Source organism: Olea europaea, chromosome 16 (genome assembly GCF_002742605.1).
Source record: "Olea europaea var. sylvestris chromosome 16, O_europaea_v1, whole genome shotgun sequence".
Lineage (NCBI taxonomy): Eukaryota > Viridiplantae > Streptophyta > Magnoliopsida > Lamiales > Oleaceae > Olea > Olea europaea.
Genome location: NC_036252.1, coordinates 9,805,666 through 9,832,141, shown reverse-complemented (window position 1 = coordinate 9,832,141; position 26,476 = coordinate 9,805,666). Strand labels below are relative to the sequence as shown.

Sequence of the window (26,476 nt, the reverse complement as noted above, 5' to 3'; positions counted from 1 at the left end):
TGATCTGGGTCTTCTTGTCAAAGCCATGTTGCGGGCATTTCCTTAACATGTTCTTGAAACGGTTCCATGCCTCTTCAAATGACTCTGACTCGATCTGGTTGAATATTGAGATGTCATGCCGCATTTTAGCTACTTTAGCTGGCGAGAAGAACTTGGTGCAGAATTTATGAGCTAGCTCGTTCCAAGTGGTGATGCTTCTGACAGGGAGTGAATCCAGCCATTCGAGTGCTTTATCCCTTAAGGTGTACGGGAACAAGAGCAGTCTTATAGCATCATCAGAGATACCTTGGTATCTGAAGTGTTGACACATATCAAGAAATCGAGATATGTGTGTATGCGGATTCTCACTGGCCATCCCATGGTATTGATGCCCATTCTGAAACTGTTGAATCACGTTTGTCTTCAGTTGGAAGTTCGGTTGCCCAAATGGAGGATATACAATACTAGATTGACTTTGCACCACCAATGGTGCCATGAAATCCCCAAGTACCGTATTTCCATCCTCTTCCACTGCCACACCTTTGTTGAGTGGAATTCCCGGTCGATTTTGCTCGTTAGCCATTTGTTGTACCACTCTTGCTTCCCTTTGCCTGTGACGGAATGTGCGTTCAATCTTTGGATCTATAGGGACCAAGTCTTGATCAGGTGCTCCTTGCATGCAAATCCTGATATAGCAAAATTAACACAAAAAGTCAATATAAACAATAATTAAATGAATCTAATAAAATTAACAAGTACTAAAATGAATAAGTTCGAATTAGTGTTACAAAAGATAGAATTAAATCTAAAATTAATCCTCGGCATTGGCGCCAAAAACTTGTTCACGAAATATTTCTTTTCGATTTTAAAACCCATCGCAAGTGTACGGTTCGTTAACAAGTAGTAAAATGGACTATGAGTCCAAGTATCGTTCCCATGAGGATTGAATTAGCTCTAATTAGACTAATGTGACCTTAACCGAATCTAATTGAATAAAAATTTGGTTTAAATGTGAAAAGCCCTAATTTTGGAAGAAATCCCCAATTTGAAACCCTAATTGCAAAGAAAACCCTAATTTCGAAATTTCACTAATCGAATGAAATAAACACGCAACTGAAATGTAAATATGCAATTTTAGAACTATTGTATTGAAGTGAATCGAAATGAAATCATTAAGAACTCGAATCCCCAATTGACTATTAAAAACCCTAATTTCACAAATTCAACGAATCGATAGAACAAAATGCCAATTCAATGTTCCTAAATTATCCAATACACTCTCTCGATGTATATTGAATCTACTCTTACACACCACCAGCCTATATTTCTATGGATGATGCAATGTACAAGAATGCATGACTTTTTATGAACATCTTCATGAATTGCATAAAGCATAGAGGTAAGTTTCCATCCCCTATCGGACCCTATGTCAATTTATATTCTATCGAATTTATTTCCCTTCTTTCGAATGCAAAGAACAAATCATGTACAATTGGCCAAATAATTATGGAAGCATTCAAATCATATAAATCAAACATTTGTCCAATCGAAACTATTGTTGAATTAATGAAATAATGGAAATTTAAATCATCAAAAGGTTCATCAAATTCCTAATGAACAAAAACCCTAGCCTATAATCATCATTACAAAATCAAGAAATTGAAAAACGAAATTAAAAGATGATAAGAATACACCCGTATGGAATTTCTTCAATCCGTGTGTATAATCTTCAATCCCGTCTCGAACCCGTGCGAAATTGAATCCAAAATCAAGTTTCTTGCCTCCAATTTTGGTCTCTCCCTTCTCCCTGGTCGTTCCTCTTCTTAATATGATGAATTTGGATATTTATATCGCATCCAAATTAAGTAGGAAAGGAGTTTCAACGAAAACGAAAAACTATGCCCGAAGTTGCAAAACCATACTATGGGACCGCATAGAAGGGATCTATGCGGTCCATAGATCATTTTTTTGGCTCATTGAATTCCCTACAACCTTCTATGCGACCGCATAGAAGGTTACACTATACGGTCGCATAGAAGTAGCCATCTATGTGGTTTGTGCAATTTGGTCCCTGAACTTCTTTGTTGCTTCTCTATACTTCTTTCTTCGATTTCTTCATCTTTTCAACAATTCTTATCTTCCAATTGATGATCGAAACTTTCAAATATTATGCCACTCATTCGGCACATCTTTTGAGTATGTGCACTTTAGTCCTCCAACTTTCAATTATCTTCATTTTAGTCCATCTTCCATTCTTTCTTCTTCCAATTGTTTTGCTTTGTCATTGAGCTCATACTCGACATGTTTTTACTGTTGTTCTGCATTTAGCTTAACTTCTCAATAATTGCACTGTTGGTCCTCGAGCTATCAAATTGTTGCGTTTTGGTCCTTCTTCGGCTCTTTTCTCCTGAATTCCACAATTTCCATTGAATTACCTCCAATGCATGAATTTAACTGGATTAAGTCACAATTCAACCATTTTATCCATGTTTAAGTCATGTTTGTGAACCAAATAAGTGTGTAAAAACACACTTATCAATAATCTAAAATTTAATACATTCTAATCATTCAAATTCTGATTAGGAATAGATTTGGATTAAGATTAGAATAAATTCAATTTATTTTGAAGAAGAAAGTTAAATATATTAGTTTTATCGATGTCATGAATGCATGAATGCAACTAAATTATAAACCAAGAATTTAAATAGATAGCAATAGACGGATTAAAAATTCAATACAATCATCAATAAATTGATAAAAATCGAACTTTTAGAGTTTTCTTAATTAATTTAGCATAAATCAAATCAAACTATCTTTTTTGTTACATAATTCGAATCCCATCATACCTAGTAAACTTGAATTGAAAAGTATTCATTTGTTGAGTGATACTATAATCTCATTCAAATTTATTACTTATTAACGATCTCATATGTTTGTAAAATTTTATTAATATGATATCTTATTGGGTTTTAAAGAAATTTATGGAGTTGTGAAGTTATACTTCGCATATAGTAATTTTGGTGAGTCGATGATTTGACTAAGTTGTAATTTTTAACAATTGTAACTTGTCATGTAAGATTTTCGTATGATACATTAGCAACGAAGAGAACGAAATGACGGGTGATCAAGTATAAGATGGATGAGAAATGAAATAATGATTGAGTTGAGTTGTAATTTTTTTGATGATTGTAATGTGAGATTTTCGTTAGTCACATTTGGTAATAAGGCAATGAATTTTTTAGGGTAATGAATAAAGTATAAACAAACAAATTTTAGTAAGCATTGTAAAATATTTTGAAGTTTAGTGAGTAATTCGTGACTATGGTATAAATTGGATGATTATCTAAACAATGAACTCCCATTTTTTAGATGATGCCAGAGCAAATTTCAAAACATTACTTTTTAACTGAAAGATAATTTTGTTACAAAATCTACTTATTTTTTCGTATATAAGTAAATAGTAATTATTTTTAAGCTTCAACGAACATGCAATCCTCCTCCACCCGGAATTAAAGGGCCGTTATTGAGTGTCGTACAATCTCTTATAGACACGGTGTCACTTCTAGATGCCTGAGTAGCAAAAAGGTGCTACTTTGTTAATGGAGTACGTCTCGGCAGGTTACGACCTGGAGTACAGGCACGCGGACGACGACGCCTGGTACACGGTGAAGTTGGTAGTGGCGGAAGGTGGCGAGGGGCTAACTGTGAAGTACCAAGGCTTTCTCGATTCATCGGATACCATTTTCCGAGCCGACCAGTTCGAGACGGCGGAAGACGTGGACGAAGCGATGAACAGATTCCGTCCACTTTCACGGCAAGTGCAGGACGAGGAGTGCGATAAAGTCACCGAGGGTATGGTTGTCTGTGCATCCTACTCCTTCGATGAAAATGACCTTCGCTACTACGACGCCGTGGTTGAGGCGGTGAGTAATCATGGAGTTTCACTATTTGAAATGCAATGAGTGTCGCATCTTTTTCATCATTTGTACATCGTGCATCATTGCTTGTACCTTCTTTTCTTACTTGCTGAGCCAAATAATAATAATAATAATAATAATAATAATAATTGAAGGACCAAGATGCGTAAATAAAATTTAAATTTTTTTAGGTAAATACTACAAAATTTTTCCTGATTTTTACCCAATCTAATGAGATTTACATTCACGAATTCATATGTTGTTATAACTGAAAGGTATAGCAATAGAGTATGTTGTTTAGAGTGGATAGTATGGATCCTTGGTGATTTATTTTGATTTGATGATTTTTGCAAAATTAAGAATTCCGTTCAATATATGGTTTGTTATCATATTATGGTTAACATGCACCACAAGATGATGGCTAGTTGGCTAACACCAATTTTCAAATCTGATTGCTTGAGTTATAGATGGGTCAATTGGCTCATTTAAGATCTTTAGGCTTTGGTACTAAAATGTCATCCCACACTTTTGTATATGTGGCTCATATAGAGTGGAATACATGTTTACTAGATGAAATTGGCCTAGGGTATTTCCTTGCATGGGCCTAAAGTCTTGTATAGGCAAGGGCTAGGGTTAGTGTGTATATATAATTTATGTAACCCTATTATTCATATTGAATAAGAATTATTTCTGCTTTGTGCCTATGGATGTAGGCACATTTCCGAACCACGTAAATCTTTTCGTTGATTTCTCTCTCACTTTTCTATAATTCATCATCTTCTAATAACACGTATAAGTCCAACACATACATTATTTATTGTTTTCATTGTATTAGTCTTAAAAAAAAATCCTTTTGTACTTAAATTTAATTTTTTTCTCTAAGAAGATTTGGCAAAATCAATTTGATTTTCTGGCAAAATGAGTTTTCTATTGGCTTAAGTGACACTATTTTATGCAAATTGACCAGATTCTTTTCCTATGAGTTCCATATGAGTTGTTGAGTTGATAAAATGAGTTCCATGAGTTGTTGACTGGCTTTGTTACAATATGTTTTCTTGTTTTTGTCGCCTTTCGTTTTTCTTTCTCCTAGCATCTGGAAATGTTAGAAAAGTGATAGACCAGCAATTCAATTTACATATCAAAGATGCGAGAAGGAAGCTAGGGCAGAAAAGGAACTGCAGGAAGAGTGATGCCACGTGCATAATGACAGAAATTGTTATGGAACAGTCCAGCAGCACAATAACATATAAAGAGGGGAAAATTGAATTCGGAGGCAGGCAGAACTTGGTATTCACTAGGAGAGTGGTGGACCTCTTGAATGTCCATATCTATATTGTTGTTATTTTCTTTTTTTTTTTATTTGTTCTTTTGCATTCCAGATTTGTTCTTATAACAAATCTGTTATTAGTGTAATTCCAGTTCAACAATGAAATGAGCTCTCAATTATTTTAAAAGTGTGTTGGATAAATCAACATAATTCTAGGTTTCTATCATTGGTTTCAGAGCAATTTGATCCTGATGGTAAATTTGTCTGATCGGGTGGGGAGTTTGGAAGGAGCTCATCAGAAGTTACTGGAACAATTGGAAGGAATGCAATATGGAATGGAAAGGATGAAGGTGGAGTTACAGAGAATACAGAAATGGAGAAAAATATGGCAATCATTTCAGTGCAATACACTTTCATGAGATCAAAATGGGAGGAGGCTGAAAAGGAGAGAAAAGGCAAAGGACTGGAAGGAACGAAAGAGTCAGAGTACACTATACACTCCGAAATTTCAACTGGCGTGGAGGTGAGCAGTAGGGAAGTGTGTTGTGTTGCAGGTGGAATATGGAGACTAGACATCAAAGAGAGGAGGTTGGAGATGTTGCTGTTCACAGGAATGAGTCCGGATGAGTGGATATTTAGGGTGGAGCGTTATTTCATTGTGAACCAATTGACAAAGATGGAGAAATTAGAAACATCAGCGTTGTGTTTTGAAGAAGGGGCCCTCGCCTGGTATCAATGGGAGTAGAAGAGAAGGGTTGTGCGTAGTTGTGAGGAACTCATATCATTGATGAGAGTTCAGTTCAGATCTTCAGTAGAGGGAATCGTGGAGGACAGATCCCTAGTGCTCTGGCAGGAAGGGTCAGTGATGGCGTATAGACTTGCATTTGAGACCTTGGCGGCATCGATCGGGGACATTTCAGATGCTATACTGGAAGGCCATTTCATAAATGGATTGAGACCAGAGATTACGGCTAAGATTAGAGTGATGCAGTCCAAATGACTGGACCAAATCATGGAGCTGGCCAGTGAATTGAAGAAAAAAATCAGACCATGCAAACCCATATGATTGGACCAAGCCCGACAAGGAATAAGTTAAATTTCAGTACCAATTTGTGCCCTTCTTCCCGACGACAGATTACGCTCTAGAATCCCAACCATAAACCTTCGATCCTCCCAAACTCTAGCTCGATTCTGCGATCTCCAGCTTCGTCCGGTGCCAACAACCCATTCTTCAAGAAACTTCGTGAAGCCGAATGGAAGGACAAGAAGGAAAAATGATTATGTTTTCGCCGTGACGAAGAATATTCCATAGAGCATGTTCTTACAAGGAACTACAGGTAATGTTGATTTATGATGAAGAACGTCAAGATGAGTGGGGAACTGAAGATTTAGCTGAGGAAGCAACGACAGGCAAGAAGTCAGTCACTGGCGAGGTGGTGGAATTATTGATGAACTTAGTGGTAGGGCTTACTCCACCTCAAACCATGAAATTGAAAGGGAGGATTGCGGGAGAATTTGTTGTGTTAATTGATTGTGGTGCTAGCCATAACTTTGTATTAGCAGAGTTGGTGTAAAAATTAGGAGTACCAAGAGTAGAAACACTTGGTTATGGGGGTGATTATGGGCACTGGCTTAGTGGTACAAAGGGCGGGAGTGTGCAAGGAAGTGCGATTATATCTTCAAAATGTGGAGGTGGTGGAAGATTTCCTTTTGTTGGATCTAGGAAGTTTCGATGTGATCTTGGGAATGAAGTGGCTATGGACTCTGGGTCAGACGAAAGTTGAATGGAATGCCCTCACGATGAAGTTTTAGGTTGGAGAAACTGCCATCACCTTGCAAGGGAACCCGAGTCTTAGTAAAACCTTAGTCTCGTTGAAGGCTATGATGAAGGCATGCAAAAAAAAAAGGGAGAGAGAGTGCTTCTGAACTGGGAAGCGATGTGGACATTATCCCCATTTTATCTTTTAGTTATTTATTTTGGGCTTACGTCTAATTGGGCTTGCATATGGGTTTGGCCCAGGCTCAAGCCCAAGTTATTATTTTGTTATTTATGTTATTGTAACTGAGATTGAAAGTCAGTTGATGGATAAATTAATTGAATTGTGGTTTGCTACCAACGTTTTTCTCCCTTCCCTAGTTTCTTCCCCTTTCTTCTTCTTCTCTAACTCTCATTCTGTCTGCTTCTTCTTTTTCCAATTGTCTTCTTCTGTTGGTTATTTCAATTTGATTATCTTCTAATATTTTAACTTCTAAAATTCTCAACTATCCTACATCAGATTTTGGTATCAGAGCCCAACCTAGTTTGCAATATAGAGTCTCCAACAAAATATATATATATACTGTCATGGAGGTGAAGAAAAGCCATACACACAAACGTAACATATTTGCTGCTGCAAAATGACCTTCATGTCATCCTCACCATCTTTCCACCACCACCAAATTCTCTAAATTGGTAACCAACCCAAGCAGCCTCCCAAAGAGAGACCAAGCAGCAACCTTTTTTTTTGCTGCAAATCCGCTACTGCACCACCACGTCTTCAACCAACAACTACCTTCATCATCTTCATACACGTCTCAGTAAACTGCTTCCACAAAATAACTGCCCACAATCACTACTCAAAAGACTGGCTACCCCCTCGAATCCACTACCTTCCATCTCCGTGAAACCCGTCAAATACCTCAAGTAAACCGCTTCCACAATCATCCACCACAAACAGACCTATAATCCACTTTATCCTCCGACAATCTCACAGCCTATATACACGAAACGACCCAAAAAGAAAGTCCCATATTCGGCAACCATTATAATTCCATGAGCACCCCTAAATACCTCCAGTAGCCAGTCATTCACGTAATCGCACCATCACCTGCAACTACTATTCCCGAAGAGCGCCATCGTCGACAACCCTTGCTTCACATCCCAGCTGTCAACACCCAATAATTCACTACCCACATCTCGCCAACCACATACACCGCCATCAATAGTAATCGATCCAAGCCATCGCGACTTTAGTTACCACTCACGACACCCAAGGCACCAACCGCCACGACGACACTCACTTGCACTTACCGCAGTTAGCAACCCAGCAGTCGACCACTCCTTTGCCGCGAGTCGACCCTTGATTGGCTATATTGGACCTTAGTCAATTTGTGTATATTGAGATTGGGCCTCAACTGTTTATGTATATAGCGGACTCTGACTTGTAGTTTGGGCCTCAATTAGTGTCCCGTTTGTTCGGGTCTCAGTTTGTAACAGTTTGCTTATCCGATTTTGTGAGTTTAAAAAAAAAAAAAAAAAGAGTTATTTTTTTTTTTAACATTGTTTTTCAGGTACCTCTTTCATTCCAATTGATTGGACAGAGCTTCTTCAAACGTTTCATTCCAATTGGTTGAACACAGCTTCTTCAAATGAACGAAAGGGAAGTCATTGTTTTAATTCATCCTTAGTTATATTACTGTTTATCTTGAATTGCATTGATTAATTTTGTGTTGCAGTCTTTGCATAAAATTTACGTGATTAAACTCTTAGACCTGCTAAGTCGCTGACTTGCTATATTTTCACTTTTTCCATATTTATTTTAACCGCTTCTGCCATATTTATTTTACATGTTTAAGTTGTTGACTAGTGTTTGACCCTCGCTTCATTATTTTACATAGATCAGTAGTACCCGTTTGATATATTTGGATTTTCATAATCCCCAAAATTTTATTTAAAAAAAAAAGGAGTTAAAATTTAAATGCTCAAGTTTTTATTTTCATTTTTTGAACTAGTTGTTTGTTGATCTCGTCATTCACTACATTTAGCTAGTGTTATATTGCATGCCTTTGCGTAGTGGTCGTTTTGTCATACCCAACTCCAATACTGTGACCATGGACCTTTCTCAATTTGATGCCCTTACTCGACAATTAGCTCAACTACAGGCTCAGTTAGCAACCGTCCAAACCGAGGTGACTACTACTCGTGAGGAGAGTAGAGAACTAACTGCTAGGGTGAATAATCTAGAATAAACCTCCCCCTCAACTGACGCTGATAACTCTGAAGCGTCTCATAATATACCCTATCGTCGTCGACATGGTGGTCGACAGCGTGTTCGTCATGGACGAAGGAATGGGGAACAGGAGCGCAATCATGAATGAGACCATGACCCTTATGGAACTCATTCACCTCCTCACTATGAGGAGCGTTACTTTCGAAACATCAAATTAGACTCTCTGACTTTCGATGACTGTTTAGACCCTAGAGTTTTTACACAGTGGGTTAGAGACATGGATCGTTTCTTTTCATGGTATGGAGTACCAGAGGATCGAAGAGTTCAATTTGCCAGCTTGAAATTAACTGGTACTGCCCAACTCTTTTGGGAAAGCGTTGAGGACCTTCTTGAGAGGCGTCATGCACCTCCCGTTGGAGGTTGGGGGGAGATGAAGCGCTGCCTTCAAGAGAAGTATTTGTACCACTCTTATAGGAGCAACTTGTTGGATCAGTGGAATACCCTCACACAAGGAAACCGTCCAGTGACTGACTTTGTTACTCAATTTGATGAGTTCTGAATGCGATGCCACATCATCGAGGATGAAGCTATGACTTTAAGTAGGTTCAGACAAGGCCTAAGAGATGATCTTCGGTGTGAGCTTGTCCTTCGAGGTGTCACCACTCTCGATCGCGCTTATTCCTTAATTCGAGATTACGAGTCGATTACTAAGACTCCGTATGGAAGGTGTAGTGATAATCTTCCATCCATCTCATCAGCACCACCTCCTTCCACCAAATCTCTTCTTGGACCCCCACAGTCTAACGCACTTCCTGCTTTAGACAATAAAGGTAAAGCTCTGAAAATTTCAAGAACCTCTTCTCGTTTGCAATGCTTCAATTGTAAGGGTTTCGGCCACATCTCCTCTAGATGTCCGAGCCGAGCCTTAGTTATTGACGAGTGAAAGGATGTCGTTGATGAGCCTTTAGAAGATCAAGTCTATGAGCCTAACTTTGAAGAGTTTGATGCTTTAGGTGATAATGAGGATACCTTCTTAGGTTGCCTTCATACCCTTCTTGTAGGTCTAGGTCCTACTTATCTGGCCCCGACATATCTCAGTTGAGTGTTGTACGTTGTACCCTTACCCAACCTAAGGATGTCGATGATTGGTGCCATCATGCCATTTTTCATACTTACATCAAGATCAACAATAAGGGTTGTAAGATTATTGTTGACAGTGGGAGCTGTATTAGTGCGGTCTCTGTGACCACAGTATCCCGTCTTGGATTGAAGTCAGTCCCGCACCCCCAACCATATAGCGTCTCTTGGGTTGACACATCTTCTATAGCTGTGAAAGAGCGTTGTCTGGTGCCTATCCAATTCCTTGAGTATAAGGATCATATATGGTGTGACGTCATCCCTATAGATGTTGGACATGTCATTCTTGGTCGACCTTGGTTGTTCGATCTGGATGTAACTATCCATGGGCGATCAAATTCATGTTCTTTTGTATTTAATGGAAAGAAGATTCACCTTAATCCTTTACCACCAAAATTTGTTGACTTACACCAAGGCAAAAAAATTGTCGAGAGAAAAGGATTACATGTGATTACCCTACAGAATTTGAACGAACAATCGTAAATGACTCAATCGTATTTGCTGTGATTGTTATGGAAGTTCCGTTCCATTCCCCAATAGCGACCCCTACTGAAGCCCAATCACTCATTCAGGAATTTAAGGATGTATTTCCTGACGACCTCCCTGATTTATTGCCTCCCTTACGGGATATTCAACATGCTATAGATCTGGTTCTAGGTTCGTCTCTCCCAAACTTGCCTCACTATAAAATGAATCCTGCTGAACATGTCGAGCTCCAGAGATAAGTGGGTGAACTCCTTCACAAAGGCTTCATCCTTGAAAGTTTAAGCCCTTGTGTAGTGCCCGCCATTCTGACACCTAAGAAGGATGGTTCTTGGAGGATGTGCGTTGATAGTCGCGCTATCAATAAAATCATTGTCAAGTATCGTTTTCCCATCCCTCGACTTGATGATATGCTAGATATGATGGCCGGTGCCACAATCTTTTCCAAAATCGATTTGAAGAGTGGGTATCATCAGATTCGGATCCGCCCAGAAGACGAGTGGAAAACTGCATTTAAAACGAAAGATGGCCTATACGAGTGGTTGGTAATGCCCTTTGGACTAACCAATGCTCCAAGTACTTTTATGAGGGTGATGACACAGGCCCTTCGGCCTTTCATAGGCAAATTCATTGTCGTATACTTTGATGACAACCTCGTGTACAGCAAAACAAGGGAACAACATCGAGATCATCTCACGTAAGTTTGTTCTACATTGCGTGCAACAAGCTTGTATGCCAATGTGAAGAAATGTTCTTTCTTCACGATATAATTGTATTTCTCAGATTTGTTGTTTCCGCTACGGGAGCATCTGCTGATCCTGCAAAGATTCGGGCAATTGTTGAGTGGCCAGATCCCAAGAATATACATGATGTTAGGAGTTTTCATGGTTTAGCTACCTTTTATCGTCATTTCATCAAGGGATTTAGTACGTTCATGGCTCCTATCACAGTGTGTGTGAAGAGAGAAGAATTTCATTGGACGCAGGAAGTGGTTAAAGCCTTTCAGTTAATCAAAAGGCGAATGACAGAGGCTCCTGTCATGCGACTCCCAGATTTTTTCAAAGTTTTTGAGGTCAAATGTGAGGCGTCAGGGGCAAGAATAGGTGAAGTCTTGAGTCAAGAACGCCATCCTATTGCTTATTTTAGTGAGACATTAAATGATGTCAAGCAACGATACTCGACTTATGATAAGGAGTTGTACACAGTTGTACAAGCCTTGCGCTATTGGCGTTATTACTTATTACCCTATGAATTTGTCCTCTTTTCTGACCATGAGGCCCTTCATTTCCTTAATTCCCAGAGACGATTGAATTCTCGGCATGGTCGCTGGATCGAATATTTGCAAGCCTATTCTTTTGTCTTAAAGCATAAGAAGGGTGTTGAAAACCGAGCTGCTGACGCTTTAAGCCGTCGCATCTCCTTGTTGTCCGTCATGAGTGTTAAGGTTCTAGGGTTTGAAAGACTTAAGGAAGAGTACGAGTCATGTCCCGATTTTAGGGATATTTTTCTTGCTTTGCAAAATGGGGAGTTGGACACCACTGATGGTTTCCGTTTGGAGGAGGGCTATCTTTTTAGATCTAATAAGTTGTGCATCCTAAGGACTTCAGTGCAAGACTTTATAGTGTGGGAAAGTCATGATGGTGGGTTGGCTGGACATTTTGGGCGTGATAAGACCATAGAGGAAATTGAACGTCAATTCTATTGGCCTAATTTAAAAATCGACGTGGCCAAGATTGTCGGCACATGTAACACCTGTCAACGATCTAAGCACAAAAGGCAGAACACAGGCCTCTACACTCCTCTCCCCGTCCCTAGTTGTCCTTGGCAAGACGTTAGTATGGATTTCGTGTTAGGGTTGCCACGTTCTCCAAAGAAACACGACTCAATTTTTGTTGTCGTAGATCGCTTCTCGAAAATGGCACACTTTATTCCCTGTAGCAAGACTTCCGATGCATCTAAGGTTGCTAAGTTATACGTCCATGAGATCGTCAAGTTGTATGGCCTCCCTAAGACCATTGTCTCGGCTAGGGATGTTCGTTTCACTAGCCATTTTTGGCGAACCCTATGAAGTATGGTTAGCACTAAACTGAAATTCTCTACTGCATATCACCCACAAACGGACGATCAAATTGAGGTTGTTTACCGCAGTCTTGGTAATCTATTAAGATGTCTAGTCCAGGAAAATCTTAAGAATTGGGACTTGATGTCTAGTCCAGGAAAATCTTAAGAATTGGGACTTAATTCTTCCTACTGCCCAACTTGCATATAACAGTTCAGTGAATCGGTCTATAGGTATGAGTCATTTTGAGGTTGTTCATGGTTTTATGTCTAGGAAGCCGTTAGACCTTATTCCTATGTCTCCACATGCTAGTGTGTCTGTGTCAGCTGAGTCTTTTGCACAACATCTGCGTGACTTGCATATTGAGATCAATAAACAGCTAGGAGCGAGTAATGCATTATATAAATTTCAAGCTGATTTGCACAAACGCCATATTGAATTTAATGTTGGGGATTATGTTATGATTCGAATTAGACCGGAACGGCATCCATCTGGGTCTGCTTCCAAATTGTAAGCTCGTAGTGCTGGTCCTTTTAAAATTTTAAAGCGTGTTGGTCCAAATGCTTATGTCATTGAGTTACCATCACATTTTGGCTATCATCCTACCTTTGATGTTGAAGACTTAGTTGCTTACAAAGGTCAATTTCACCCTGCTGATGATACTTTCACACCTCCATCTCTGGACCCTCATCCTGAACATGTTATCCCTACCCCAATTCCACCTGCTACAGCACATAAAGATAAAATTAATGTTATTCTAGATACACAGACTATATTAATCAGGGATGGAGACATTCAGCGCTTCCTTGTTCGTTGGGAGGGCCGTTCTGATTCTAATTATACTTGGATCCCTAAAGAGACACTTCAACAGCTTGATCCTGACTTGTTGGAGCATTATCGGAGTCAACAAGATCTTCCTCTATCTGGACCACCACCCTTGTGTGTTTATAGACGTCGAAAGAAGTTTGCTCAACTGATCAGTTTGTGGCTAGGAGATTGACAGCAGCCTTTTGTGACCTACCTCCTCGACGGGGTCGAGTTTTTCTCCCACCCCGAGAGAGTTGATGTGGACATCATCCCTATTTTATCTTTTAGTTATTTATTTTGGGTTTATGTCTCATTGGGCTTGTATATGGGTTTGGCCCAAGCCCAAGTTATTATTTTGTTATTTATGTTATTGTAACTGGGATTGAATGTCAGTTGATGGATAAATTAATTGAATTGTGGTTTGCTACAAATGTTTTTCTCCCTCCCCTAGTTTCTTCCCCTTACTTCTTCTTCTTCTCTGACTCTCATTCTGTCTGCTTCTTCTTTTTCCAATTGTTTTCTTCTGCTGGTTATTTCAATTTGATTATCTTCTAATGTTTTAACTTCTAAAATTCTCAACTATCCTACGGGGGTTGAGTTAGGAGAAATGCAGTGGGAAATGTTGACATTGATTAAGCAGGTTTTGGAGGAGATTGAGGGGTTTTTTGAAAAACCTAAGGGGATACCGCTACAACGGGACAGGGACAACGCTATCACTCTCCAGCCAGGAACAGCACCTATCAGCCATGCTAAAAAAAATGAGATAGAGAAGTTGGTCCGAGAGATGTTGGCAGTAGGAATAATCGGACCAAGCTAGCCCGGTCCTATTGGCGAGAAAAAAAGATGGCACGTGGAGATTCTGTGTACATTATAGGGCAGTGAACAAAGCGACAATGCCGGATGAGTTTTATATTCCTATTATTGATGAATTGTTGGATGAGTTTCATGGAGCAACTATTTTTCCGAAACTGGACTTAAAGGTAGGGTACCACCAAATTCGAGTTAAACAGGATGATGTTCCAGAGACAGCATTTAGGACACATGAAGGCCACTATGAATTCCTCGTGATGCCGTTTGGGTTCACTAACGCTCCTGCTACATTTTAGGCACTTATGAGTGAAATGTTCAAGGATAAGCTGAGGCGTTTCGTTTTGGTATTCTTTGATGACATCTTAGTATTCAGTCACAGTGTTGAGGAACATGTGGACCACTTGAGGAGTGTCTTACAAGTGCTAGCTCAACCTAAATTGTATGCCAACAAGAAGAAATGTAGTTTTGGACAGCCAAAAGTGGAGTATTTGGGGCATCTTATTTCACGGCATGGAGTGGCTGTAGACAAGTCAAAGATTCTTGGCCACGACCGAATTCATTGCGAGAGTAGGGGGGATTTTTGGGACTTACAAGGTACTCTGTCAGCTTGTTAAGGATTACGGTAAGATGGCCTGGCCACTAACTAAAAGATTACATGAGGGCAACTTTTTCTGGGATGATGAAGTAGACAGGCTTAAGGTAGCAAGGTCTATGATAAGATTGCTGGTGACTAGATCAGATTGAAGAAGAAAATTAAAGGAAATTGATTATATTGCAATGGAATTACGGAAGACCCAATTCGACTCCATATATTTCCTGCTATTATTCTAGCTTCTACACTTATTTATAGAGGTGATCTAACAGAATTCAGTTTCCTACTAACAGACTTCAACAGCTTCCCCAACCGTTGCCAGCCTGTCCATCATGTTTCTTGGCCCTTCTAGTATAAGTATACTTCACGGGAGGCCTATCAAAAACCTTAGGAGGACGTGACATTCTCCAAAGTTGGAGGAAGTCGCAAGAACTCTGACGGTTAAGTCAATTAACTAGCTTATATATATTTGGATGGAAGACTTGAGCAACAAGAGTGTACGAGCACTGGAGCTATATAGAGAACAGGAATTAGCAATAATACTATTGAGGGTGTAAAATTGCATTAATTTCAAATAGCACTAAATGTGAGCTTTTATAGTGGAAGAGGTGGGACTGGTTTTCGTTAGATGAAAAGACACGTGGCCTCATCTTAACAGTTGATGCATCTTCTCCTAGGTGCCACTCCATCAGTCTTAGACTTGAGCATTTAATGATTTTGAAAGTAGTCACCTTATATCCTAGGTCTGTATTTAAAAGTAGACTAACAAGTTGAATGAGAGGCTTGTGTTGTAGCTATGTCACATCAATCATTCAAAAGATCTTGTATGGAAGATCTTTTGGAAGAGACGAAGTAGGAAGATGCCTTCTCATGTTGAGAGGCTAGTCACTTCGGTATACTATGCAGCAATTTATGGTGGTACCTCGCTTCAGCCATGGAGGTGGTGGTGCATCACTTTGACTACATATATTTTATGGCCGCAGGTAGGATAGTGACTTGGAGTGCAGCTTTGATTAGGTTTGCTTGTTGGTTGCCAGGTAGCTATGCTTGGAGTCTTGTTGGATGAGACATAACAGGTTATATTCCATATTGGCGTATCTAACTATCTATTTATTTTCCATTTTCCTCCATGATGAAGAGCTTCTGTCTTCCCACTAAGCTCTTATAACTTTTGAGTTTCGGTATTAATATAGAGGGGGGTGAACTCACCTGTGTGATTATGTTTTACTTTTTAAAGATAAAGCCAATGGGTTTTGTCACATGGGTTGAAATTTGTTGCGAGAATTACACTGATGCAGTGATCTTTAGACCCTCAAGCAGAGGTCTTTGGCATGAACTGCATTATTATTATCGAACTTATGCGTTTCTGTGTTTAGTTTGGTTTATGGACTTCCATGGCTTAACAATGTCTGCTCATTTTTATTTGATAGGTGCACCGTGAGAAACATTCACTTGCAAGTTGTGAAGAGGAGTGTCTTTGCTCATTTGTCTTGTTATGGCAACACGGTCCAAATTTGGGGATCCTGACCTTGGCGGGCATTGCAAGCATATGCCTTCTTCAACAGACTACTCAAGTTGATCCCAGAATTTTGCATTTCTCCATAGTGGCAAAGGAAAAAACTGGAAAAAAGCTTGCCAAATATACTGAAATACCCAAGCATGATGTTGCAGTATCTATAGGGCCATTGCACGGTGAAAAAAATAGTCTATATGTCAAACGCAAACCTGGGTTTCAGGCAAGTTATTCTGGCACGATCTTTCAAGTATTGGTAAATGCATGACATTTGCTTGATAGAAAATATTCTGGATATTGACTCCACTCCTTGTTTTTAGGTTATGGGGACTACCGGCAAGTCTTATGGTGCGAGATAGACAACTGATTGTCTTATCTTCCCTGTCCATGGTACTTTAAATCTAATTTACTAAAATTATTTCATTGTAAACGGCAGGGAGGATCAGCAAAGCTCATTCAGATCATCTTCATGATGAAGACATGGGAAGGGACTCTAAACATATGAACGAGTTTGCAGAAACTGGCATTCTACATTTTCTATTGATTGATAACTTGGAAAAAGATTTGTCCGCATTGACAATTAGTGAATTCATATATAAGCAAACTTCAGTTTCATCACAAGCCTATGTTTTCCCAAGCCGATCACCTGAACTATATGCAAGGGGAGCAATTGTGTCGGAATGCAAAATGGAAATTGAGAAGATATATCACTCACTCAACAATTCTGATCAATTGATCGTGTCGGCAAAGGGAAGGTATTTCTTGGAATTTTTTTGGTGCTATTTTCATGTTTGCTTTCAATATAGGACTCCTTCGTACAAATTTCTTTTACTAACGGACTTGTATACTCAATTTACATGGTTTTAGATTGTGTTGTTGGACTCCTTATTGTGCGGAAGCAAAATTGAAATTCTCCTACTTCACCATTCACCTTATGACTTGGGTGTGAGTGTCTGATACGGGTACATATTTATAAGTTGGATCCTTCTCATTTTACAAATTAAGATATGGGGATACTGTTAAAAATGATCTGAATTTGGATGAGTACAGTGATACGTCTTGCAAAATATTTTTTAATAAAAAATAATGAGAAAAATATATTATTTTATTATAGCATACTAGTATAAGTATTTCTAGTTTTATAGTTAATAATATTGAATATGTGATGTTTTAATTATTATATAAAATGTTAACATAAAGAAATAAAAAATAAAAAACTTAGTACATCAAGGAACTCAAATATAAGTATTGAACAACCATTTTGAATAAAATCAATTTAAATTTTCATTTACTTGTACACAAATTTATGATATTGGCTTTCAAAAAATAAAGTCGCAGTTTAATTTGTTTATCATAATATTAAAGTAAGCAATTGGATTATAATTTGAAATAAATTTAAATTTAAAGTCAAAATAAATAATTATAGATAAAAGATATAACATTGAATTATTTTAATTACCAAATAAAAAGTTTACACAAATAAAATATAAGAAATAAAAAATTTAATACAAAAATAAATTTAAATTAAATGGGTTGGATCATATAATTAATCCCAATAAAATAATTATAATTTTATTAACTCTATTTTTACAAGCCCATATAATCCATTAAAAATTGGGCCCACAGCCAACATTAAATTAGGGAAGAAATCAATCCTGTTTTCCGCAGCTCCTCTGTCTTTTTTCCTCTGCAACTGCTTGCCTTTTTTTCCTTCTCTGCCTCCCAACTCCTTCTATTCTCCTTTTGCTGCCATGTCCAAGTGTAAAACCAAAGATCCGATCCATATCCGAAATGACACTCCAAACATCATAGGTGTGCCCCATCATTCACACACTATGATTCTATGTAGCCTAAATATTTTTAGGACTATGAAGTCTATAACTTTGAAGATTTTAAGTCATTGATGAAATTTGTAAACAACTTAACATTACAACTTGCTAGATGTAGGTTCATCCAGGCATCAGTATTAATCTTATAAATGAATAGATCTCAATGATATGCGTCTAGTATGGAAGCATATAACAACTTAAAGAATAGGTGATATAAATTTCACACAAAACTAAGTTGAAGAAGTTCACCAACTTGCGTGTCTCCTTGGCACCTGTGGATGACTGCCTGCACAATTAGGCCTTGGCGTTCTTGGATTTTATGTTTCCAATCTGCAATATATCCTGATGGGGAACCAATAAATTATCTAACCATCCAATATCATGAGAGTTTATGTATTCTGCTGAGAGAATGTGTAGAAATAGAAAACACAGGGTGCAATGGAAAAGAGAGGTCATATATTCCATATTATTCTTATTATTATTGTTTGGAGTTTTGTGCTATTGGACAGTGACACCACCCTTTGGCCGCACCATAAGCAGTATCGTTTACATGATTTGCCACTTTAACCTGTATTGTAGTTTCAAATTGCCAAAATGACTACCTTACCTTAAATAGTGAACCCATGTGGGCACCCATAAACATGTTACAACTATGCTTTTGCACAAAAGTGGGATGTAGCAATCATCACTTTCTCGACATGTCTCATTCTTGTTATGCTATGTTTTATTCCAACATTGTTGTAAAACCGATGGGGTTATACTACCCTGGCAGACGTTACAATTTCCAAATTTGCAGCATTGTGGCCACATCTTGGTCTACAAACGTGACCTGTAAGCTCAATTAGTTACCTGAGAAGATTTATGGAAGATAAAAATATTTATGCCATTTTGAGCTTTTAAATGAGATGGTTTAATATGGAATATAGAGCGGACAAAGCTCCTGATATCTCATCAGTACCTATTTGTGAAAATAACCTGTTTCAGGCTTTTGATGGAAAAATGAATCAAACATGCACGAGAGGGGGCATGCTGAAGATAAAGTATAAATTAATAAATTCTGTGCTTTTATAGGGAGCACTATAACAAGAAGTAATGGTGTCATGTTTACCTTTCTTTCATCAGAGTACTTGAGAATCATACTCTAGTGAAATCACATAAAGAAGTATCTTTGGATTAAATGAACACTGTGTGAAAGAATAAGGTTGAGTTGTCCTTTCATACTTTCCCAAATGTCTGTGAAGAAAACCGAAAGCATTAGTTACTTTCTTTTGATTTCTGTCGGGATTCATCGATTGTGGAGAAAAAAATATGGAGAAATGATTTGGATATTTCCTACATTTGATTGGCATTTGGGTTATCATAATTATTAGTCATCCTCACGTTTGTTTGACAAGTTTCCTTATAATATCTGGTACTTAAAATGCTGATATGCTCATTTAGCTCATGCAAATAATATAATTTTATGGAATTTCAGGTTTTTCTGTTCCAAGCGTTCATGTTTCTGTTTATACTGTGCAGACCATGGGTCATCACAAAAAATGCTTTTAGGAGTGGAAGGCTTGAAGCAATGCTTGGCAGTTTGGTTCCCAACTCTCAGGTTGGATCTTTTTTGCTGACACATAAAAAGACACATTATAAACAATTAGAGAAGCATCTATCCATGTTAAATTAGAAATGCAGCCTCTCATGTGACATCATTTGATGATGATTGGGACCAAAGCCGTTTATACATAATTGAGGTAAGTATGATATTTGTTCCTGCATGACTGTTGATATGAAACAGTTGTATCGAGTACATGCTGTTATAACAGGATTATACTAATGGGTACTGGGGCATAATTTGGAATTTGCTTGAATGGTTGATTTGAAGACACACTTTGTAAAATAGAGTCTTCTTATTCATTCCAATATTTCATGGGTAAAATTTTACCCCTCAATCCACCCGTTCTGGTTTGGGTCAGGGATTTTTTAACCATGCAATCCAATTCCTCTTTGATATTTGGAGGTAAATGTGTTCCATGCTTTCTCATTAGCCAACTGATCTTGATTACACTTGTTGACAATAAGATGAAACGGGGGTTAGTTCGTCAACTGATCTGGAAGCGTCAACTGATTGGAAACATTCTTACCTTTCTTCATCACTTCACAAGGTAGTTGTACTAAAAAAAGACCATGATGAACTAATGTACCGACCTTCCAAAGTTTGGGAGTAAATTTCCACCTTCATTTCATCAGCATATTCTTTCATTCTTTACTGAGCCTTGGATGAGAACAGTCTTTGGCTCCGAACAACTCCATTTTGGTCCTGCCAAATCAATAGATCGCAGAAAGCCTCTCGGCAAGTAATCCAACTCTTCTGATTTCGGAAAGATAATGCCCAAGTTATCCCCCAACAAAGCATTTACCCTCTAGGTTTGTCCTCCTATTTTGAGGTGGTGGGTTCTGTACAGAACTTCAAGTTCTACGCCTGTCATATGAACAAAGCAGTTCGAAACCTGCCTTTGAAACCGAGTATTACCATCTGCCTTCACCGATAATATTTTCTAATGACACAAAATAATTAATAACATTCTTCAGAAAACATCAGCAGTGACTTCAAGGAGCAAGAATTTAATACCCCAAAGTTCTTTATATATATGTGTGTGTGTATACATACATGGTGGTTTACTTATTTAGGAAGTAATTTTCCTAATTTATCTTTCACTTATAAGGAACTATACTTAATTTCATCTAACTTTCCAATATATATACGGAAAATTATAAATAATTATGGTTGATTGTTTTCAAATATAGTAGAACTAAAAGTATGCGTGTCTATATGTATAATTATATATAATTGTGATTTATTAATTTAAATTATATGATTATCATAATTATGTGTGCGTGTGTAACTACGATTGCCCCACACTACACAGTTTATAAATTGCTATTTGAGGTCAAGTTCTTCCGTACGCGCTTTATCAAATCCTCTTCAAATTTACACGGTAAGTGTAGTCATACATTGTATATTAAATCGCTTTACATACTTTAAAATATGGAATTCTAAGTTATAAATATGATATAGGTTCTATATGTGTAAGTTCAAAGGATCGGAGTTCAGTAACGCTAAATACTTATAGCTACGAAGTACGGTTCTTAATTCTCGTGTCTCCCTATGTATGTTATGATTATGTATGGGGATTATGGCCACCTAAGTTCGGTTTCTAATCCCCGTATCTCCTTATGTATGTTAAGAGTTCCTAAATTTTAAATACGAATTGCGATTCATGTGACCCACTTATTGAGATTTATCTCATTGTTTATGATTTTCCCCCTTTTAAAGTTTTAGATAATTGATGCTCGAGCCGTTGAAGTTTAAAATGGGTCTTTAATGGTATAATAAAGAAGAAATGATTATGATTTTCAAATAATAATTTAATGTTTATAATTATGTATTTGATCTTAATTATTATTATCGTAAGTTTAAAGCCCCGTTTGGCCTTCATTTTTTCAAATTAAAATGGGTGGAATAATATTTTTTTGAAGAACGGGTGGTTGAAAAAGAAGGAATGGTTTTCAATTTACGTGTAATATTATTTTATAGAAGATTGTGTAATTAAAAATAGGAGAGAGAAATATGAAATTTAATTTAATGGGGGCCAAACGGGGGCTAAGAATAGTTATCTTTTATAAAAGTTTTGCCTTTACGGTACGTTTTAATGATCCAAAGAAAAATTTTGGGTCATTACAACAAATGAGGGCAGACAACAAGATCACCATACTTTTGGAAGTATTTAAGAACATTCATCAACTGATCTGAAATAGAGTCCATTAAACAGAATGCTGTGGTCTGTCCAAATTGGGTACAGGATGCAATAATACTCTTCTGACTAGCATAAAATAACTCTTTTGGAAAGAATAGCTGATATACAGCAACGTTTTGGAACCTATCTGTTGACCTCTGAATCTGGGATTTGGAGGGCAACACTATCCATGAACGTTATCCAAGAATTCTAATTCAACTGTAAGAACTGCCACCTACTGTTAAACAAACTGATGGAGATCATTGGGATATTATTAGAAGACTATTTGATGATTAAGATCCTGGGGGATAATATAGAAGCCTTTTCATTGTATTGGACAACTTTTGAGTGAATTGAATGCGAAGACTAATTTCTCTCTTTTTCTTGTCTCTTGGCCTTCTCCTTTTTCTCTCTCCTTCTTCCCCTTCTCTTACAATTCTAGTTATTGTTATGAAGTCAGTGCATCTGTTTGTCACAAATTTCTACTACTGAGGATCAGCTACATCATCATTTTTCCCAGTCAATGCTATATATATATATAAATATATCAAGGAACTCTTGACAGCAACGGACTCAGATTCTTCTGAAAAATTGATCCTAGTGTTGGCAACATTATTCTACGATGGTAAATGTCAATGAGGAACTTTGTGCTTAGCAAGTAATGTTTCCAAGCATCTGTCAATGGACAAGTGCAGTAAATTAATTATCATGTACTGAATTGCAGTTTGAAACACATCTACTTGCAGCTGTGAAACGCCATTGGGTGCTAATCCTGCACTGACACTGCACCATTAGCACAGGATGAAGTATCTGTAGCAGAACTTCAAAGGGTTTGTTAAATTCAGGCTGCTTCAGCACTAGTTCTAATGAAATGGCTTTCTTCAAAATTTCAAAGGCACTTTGACATCACAATCCTTTCTCCCTTCTATCCATCTGACAAGTCCGTCAAATGATTTACAAGTTTGGAATGTCCTTTGATGATCTGTCGCATCAAGTTATGTGAATTTGGATGGAACATTGGTGATTGTCCTTGTTATAGTATTCTTACTGTAGATGATGCCATTCTGCTCTTTTTTTTTCTTTTTTTTTTTTTGGGAGTACAACAATCTTGCTGTGCGTACATATTGCAATAATTGTGTCTCTAGTAGTTATCTTCAATTTGATTCTCTTGAGCAACATATCGATTCAAAACAACATGCTGTTAATGTCATCTCATAAATTAGGGTTTGCTGCTGGAAGCCTGTGGGCATGACTTGTAGAAATTATATATTTTTATTATTTTCCTGTGAATGAATTCGTTGGTTGTAAGCTATACAGCTTTTCAGCTCCCCTAATTAGGACCGAGGAAGAATGAAAATCAGTCTTTTCAATGAGGTGCATTTATATGTATTCTCGAGGGATTTAAGTTTGGCTTATCTTAAAACTATGAATAACTCTTGACAGAATTGCATACTTCTCTTAGTTTGTTTTGTTCATACTCTTCGCTCTTGAGTTTGCTGGGAAATAAATGAGAGGAATAAGTTATAAATGCTTTTCTTTGCACATGTGAATTATGAATTTAATTTTTAAAACTGTTATTTTTGTAGGATACTTGTAAGAATACGGACATCAACAAGGAACTAACAGTGGTTCATTCGGGGACTGAAGCATACAGGAAAGCCAAGCAGTTGATGTCTTTGTTCATGGACTTTGAACAGCATAAACAACGACTTCATAAGAGGTTGGCTTATGAAGAGATGAGAATCTTGGAGTCGTCTTAATTGAAGTAAGAAGTCTTCATGCCTTTGCATAGTTTTGGTCACAGTTGCTTTTGCGTTTAAAAGTGTCAAATTTTTCTCTCTCTCTTCCTTCCCTTTTTTTTTTTTCTCAATATATCCTAGAGACGAGATCTTTAAACTACATGGAAATTTTAATGCCATAAACAGGTAAATTCTGTAGGGAGATCTGCTCCTTGTCCAGTATCATGCATCTCACTTTTGCTTAGTTATTGCCATTGATTTGAGCAACATTTGAAAAAATCAATGGCCTAGATTTTTACACATCATGGAATGTTAATCAAGAGTTACAAATAGCTTAATTCTTTTCAAATTTGGTACTCTACAGGCTTGTTTCGATCATACAATCATGTTACTAGTCAACTATAAATATAATACTAGACACTTCATTCATAGAGGATTAATGATCTTATAAATAAACATGACACCTACGGCTTCTCTTCACTAGTCGTGCTTGGAAGCTTTTTGACGTGCCTGTTGGGAAAATAATAGATTGATGACCTTAAAAACCAAATCAAACTTACCCACCTTATCGGAAATCGAATAGAATAACGGCAAGAAAACAAAGAAAAATATTCTGCAAAGATGATGCAAAATATGCAACAAAGATAATGTCAGATGAAATGGATGTAAAGTTGAAGCAAGAGTTGAACTCTGTTCTTGAGCCGATTTTACTCTACAACGGTGTCTATGGAAGATGGCAATCAACCTCTAAGATACAACGACGATCTTCTTTTGTTAGTAGCATTCCAAAACACAAGATCAACAAACCAAAAATGAATTTTGTACTCCTTTTTTAATGAACAAAAGAAAATTCGAATTTATGCAGAATTTTGGTAGAAAAAAAAAGAAAATAATGTAATTCTGTGATTGCATACTATAGCATAACATTAATGTATAAAGCATACTTGCTCCCTTCTACAGGATTTATGCATAACATTAATGTTTGAAAACTCTTCCACAAATTTCCCTTAATTTCAAAAATACAAACCTATTTCCACCCTTTTTTGGTTGCGATCTTGTCCCCAGCAGCCTATATTCAATTAGGAGAGTTAGTCCTTGAAAACAACCTCTGTCAATTTCATCGTTTAATTCAATCATGTGAGCTTCACAAGTCGTTTTAGTAAAGGATAAAATTGTCAAGTCGCTTCACCCCATCAAAAGTATATAATGAAAAATGAATAATAATAATAATAATAAAAGGAAAAAAAGGGCTCCACTCAGAACGGGTAATTTCCACGGCGTCTGGATGTGGGGTTTAGACTTAGAGAGCTTGTGTATGAAAATTGAAATTTATATGTACAAACTTCGAAGAAAAGAAGCAAAGAGTGAGAAAGCAAGAGGATCCACAAACGACAAAAAGCAAGAAACAAAGAATAAGTATGTCTTTGGACAGACCCATTTGGTAATTGCAAGGATTCTACTTTGTGTGGAAAGTGAAGAACAAGATTGGGTCGTGTCGTCATTAGATTTAAAGTCTCAATCTTTCTAACCTAAAGAATCGCACAAGCAGCCAAAATAAGTCATCCTAGTCAGATAAAGAGTTGGAGAGAGAGAGAGAACTTTCAATCAGAGAGAAAATATATTATACATATATAGGCCCCGTTTATTTCTTATTTTCATAAGAATGAGAATGAAAAATATAATCGTTACGGGTCTTACATAAGAGATAAAAATTTAAATTTGGTGGCTTGATGTGACAGATAACGATCATATTTTTTATTTTAATGAGGAAAGAAGTCCAGAAAAAAAATTAAAATATTGAATAAGCGATCGCCAAGGGGCCTTTGATTCTTATCGTCCAACTGATTAATTAATAAATTAAATTTCACGCATGCATGAATGTGAAATAAATTTATTATTAAGCTAGCTAGTTCCATATGATGCGTTCTTTATTAATTATTTAAGTAACTAGCATTTGCATGCGCACTACTTGCATTATGATTGTCAAAACATATGCATTCTAATCCATTTTTCTTTCCTTTTGTTATTATTATTATTTTTTTATATTAGGAGGGGGCATTTAAAAAATTCTGAATCTCAACATACATAGTACTTTGATGTGACACCGTGGACACGTCAATTTGATGTCATGACATAATCTTCGTCTATATTAATAGGGACGACTTCGTCAAAGGCCAATTAAGAACTCCAATTCCATAAAGATGCCCAATCAAGACGAGTTGCTTTGCTTAACTCTACAATATATATTGTAAACATAGATAAGATTGCCCCCCAGGGCACATCCAAGTTGGCAGAACAATCACATTGGGGGGCTCTGGAACCAAGTGTGGGGAGTTCGATTCCTGATTGGAGCAGCCAAGTGATGTAATAACCAGAGGAAGGGTTGGAGCAGCTTGGTGATGTAATAACCATGGAGAAGGGTCCCTTTGGGAAAGGAGTAAAAGCCATGTGGGAACCTGGGAACCAACAAGGGCACAACCTGCGATTTACCTCCACTAGTCACTGAGGGGCCGGGGGCTAGAGGTCCAGGATTTAGTCCGGCTAAGCTGGGACACCTGGGTTATCAAAAAAAA

At 37.5% G+C, this 26,476-nt stretch overlaps 1 protein-coding gene across 2 annotated transcripts; it reads left to right on the top strand.

Annotated features, from left to right (window-relative positions):
• The first annotated feature begins 3,443 nt into the window (after positions 1-3,443).
• On the top strand, positions 3,444-24,252 carry LOC111412052. Of its 2 annotated transcripts, none has more exons than XR_002705944.1 (6): positions 3,444-3,902; positions 16,471-16,776; positions 16,874-16,901; positions 16,990-17,308; positions 19,901-20,121; positions 23,751-23,859. XR_002705944.1 is itself a non-coding variant. In XM_023042795.1 (6 exons), the coding sequence occupies exons 1-6, from the start codon at positions 3,579-3,581 to the stop codon at positions 23,922-23,924; spliced, it is 1,230 nt and encodes a 409-aa protein (XP_022898563.1). In that variant the 5' UTR covers positions 3,448-3,578; the 3' UTR covers positions 23,925-24,252. The 2 variants fall into 2 exon arrangements, 1 of the variants encoding a protein (XP_022898563.1); XM_023042795.1 differs by having other exon boundaries at positions 3,448-3,902; positions 19,901-19,979; positions 23,751-24,252.
• The last annotated feature ends 2,224 nt before the right edge of the window (positions 24,253-26,476 follow it).

Excerpts from the sequence above, each read along its gene's own strand:
- LOC111412052 (XM_023042795.1), top strand. The coding sequence starts at position 3,579 with ATGGAGTACGTCTCGGCAGGTTACGACCTGGAGTACAGGCACGCGGAC. Across the intron at positions 16,777-16,873 it reads AACGCAAACCTGGGTTTCAG|GTTATGGGGACTACCGGCAA; the intron begins GCAAGTTATTCT and ends CCTTGTTTTTAG. Across the intron at positions 19,980-23,750 it reads GTTTGGTTCCCAACTCTCAG|GATACTTGTAAGAATACGGA; the intron begins GTTGGATCTTTT and ends TTATTTTTGTAG.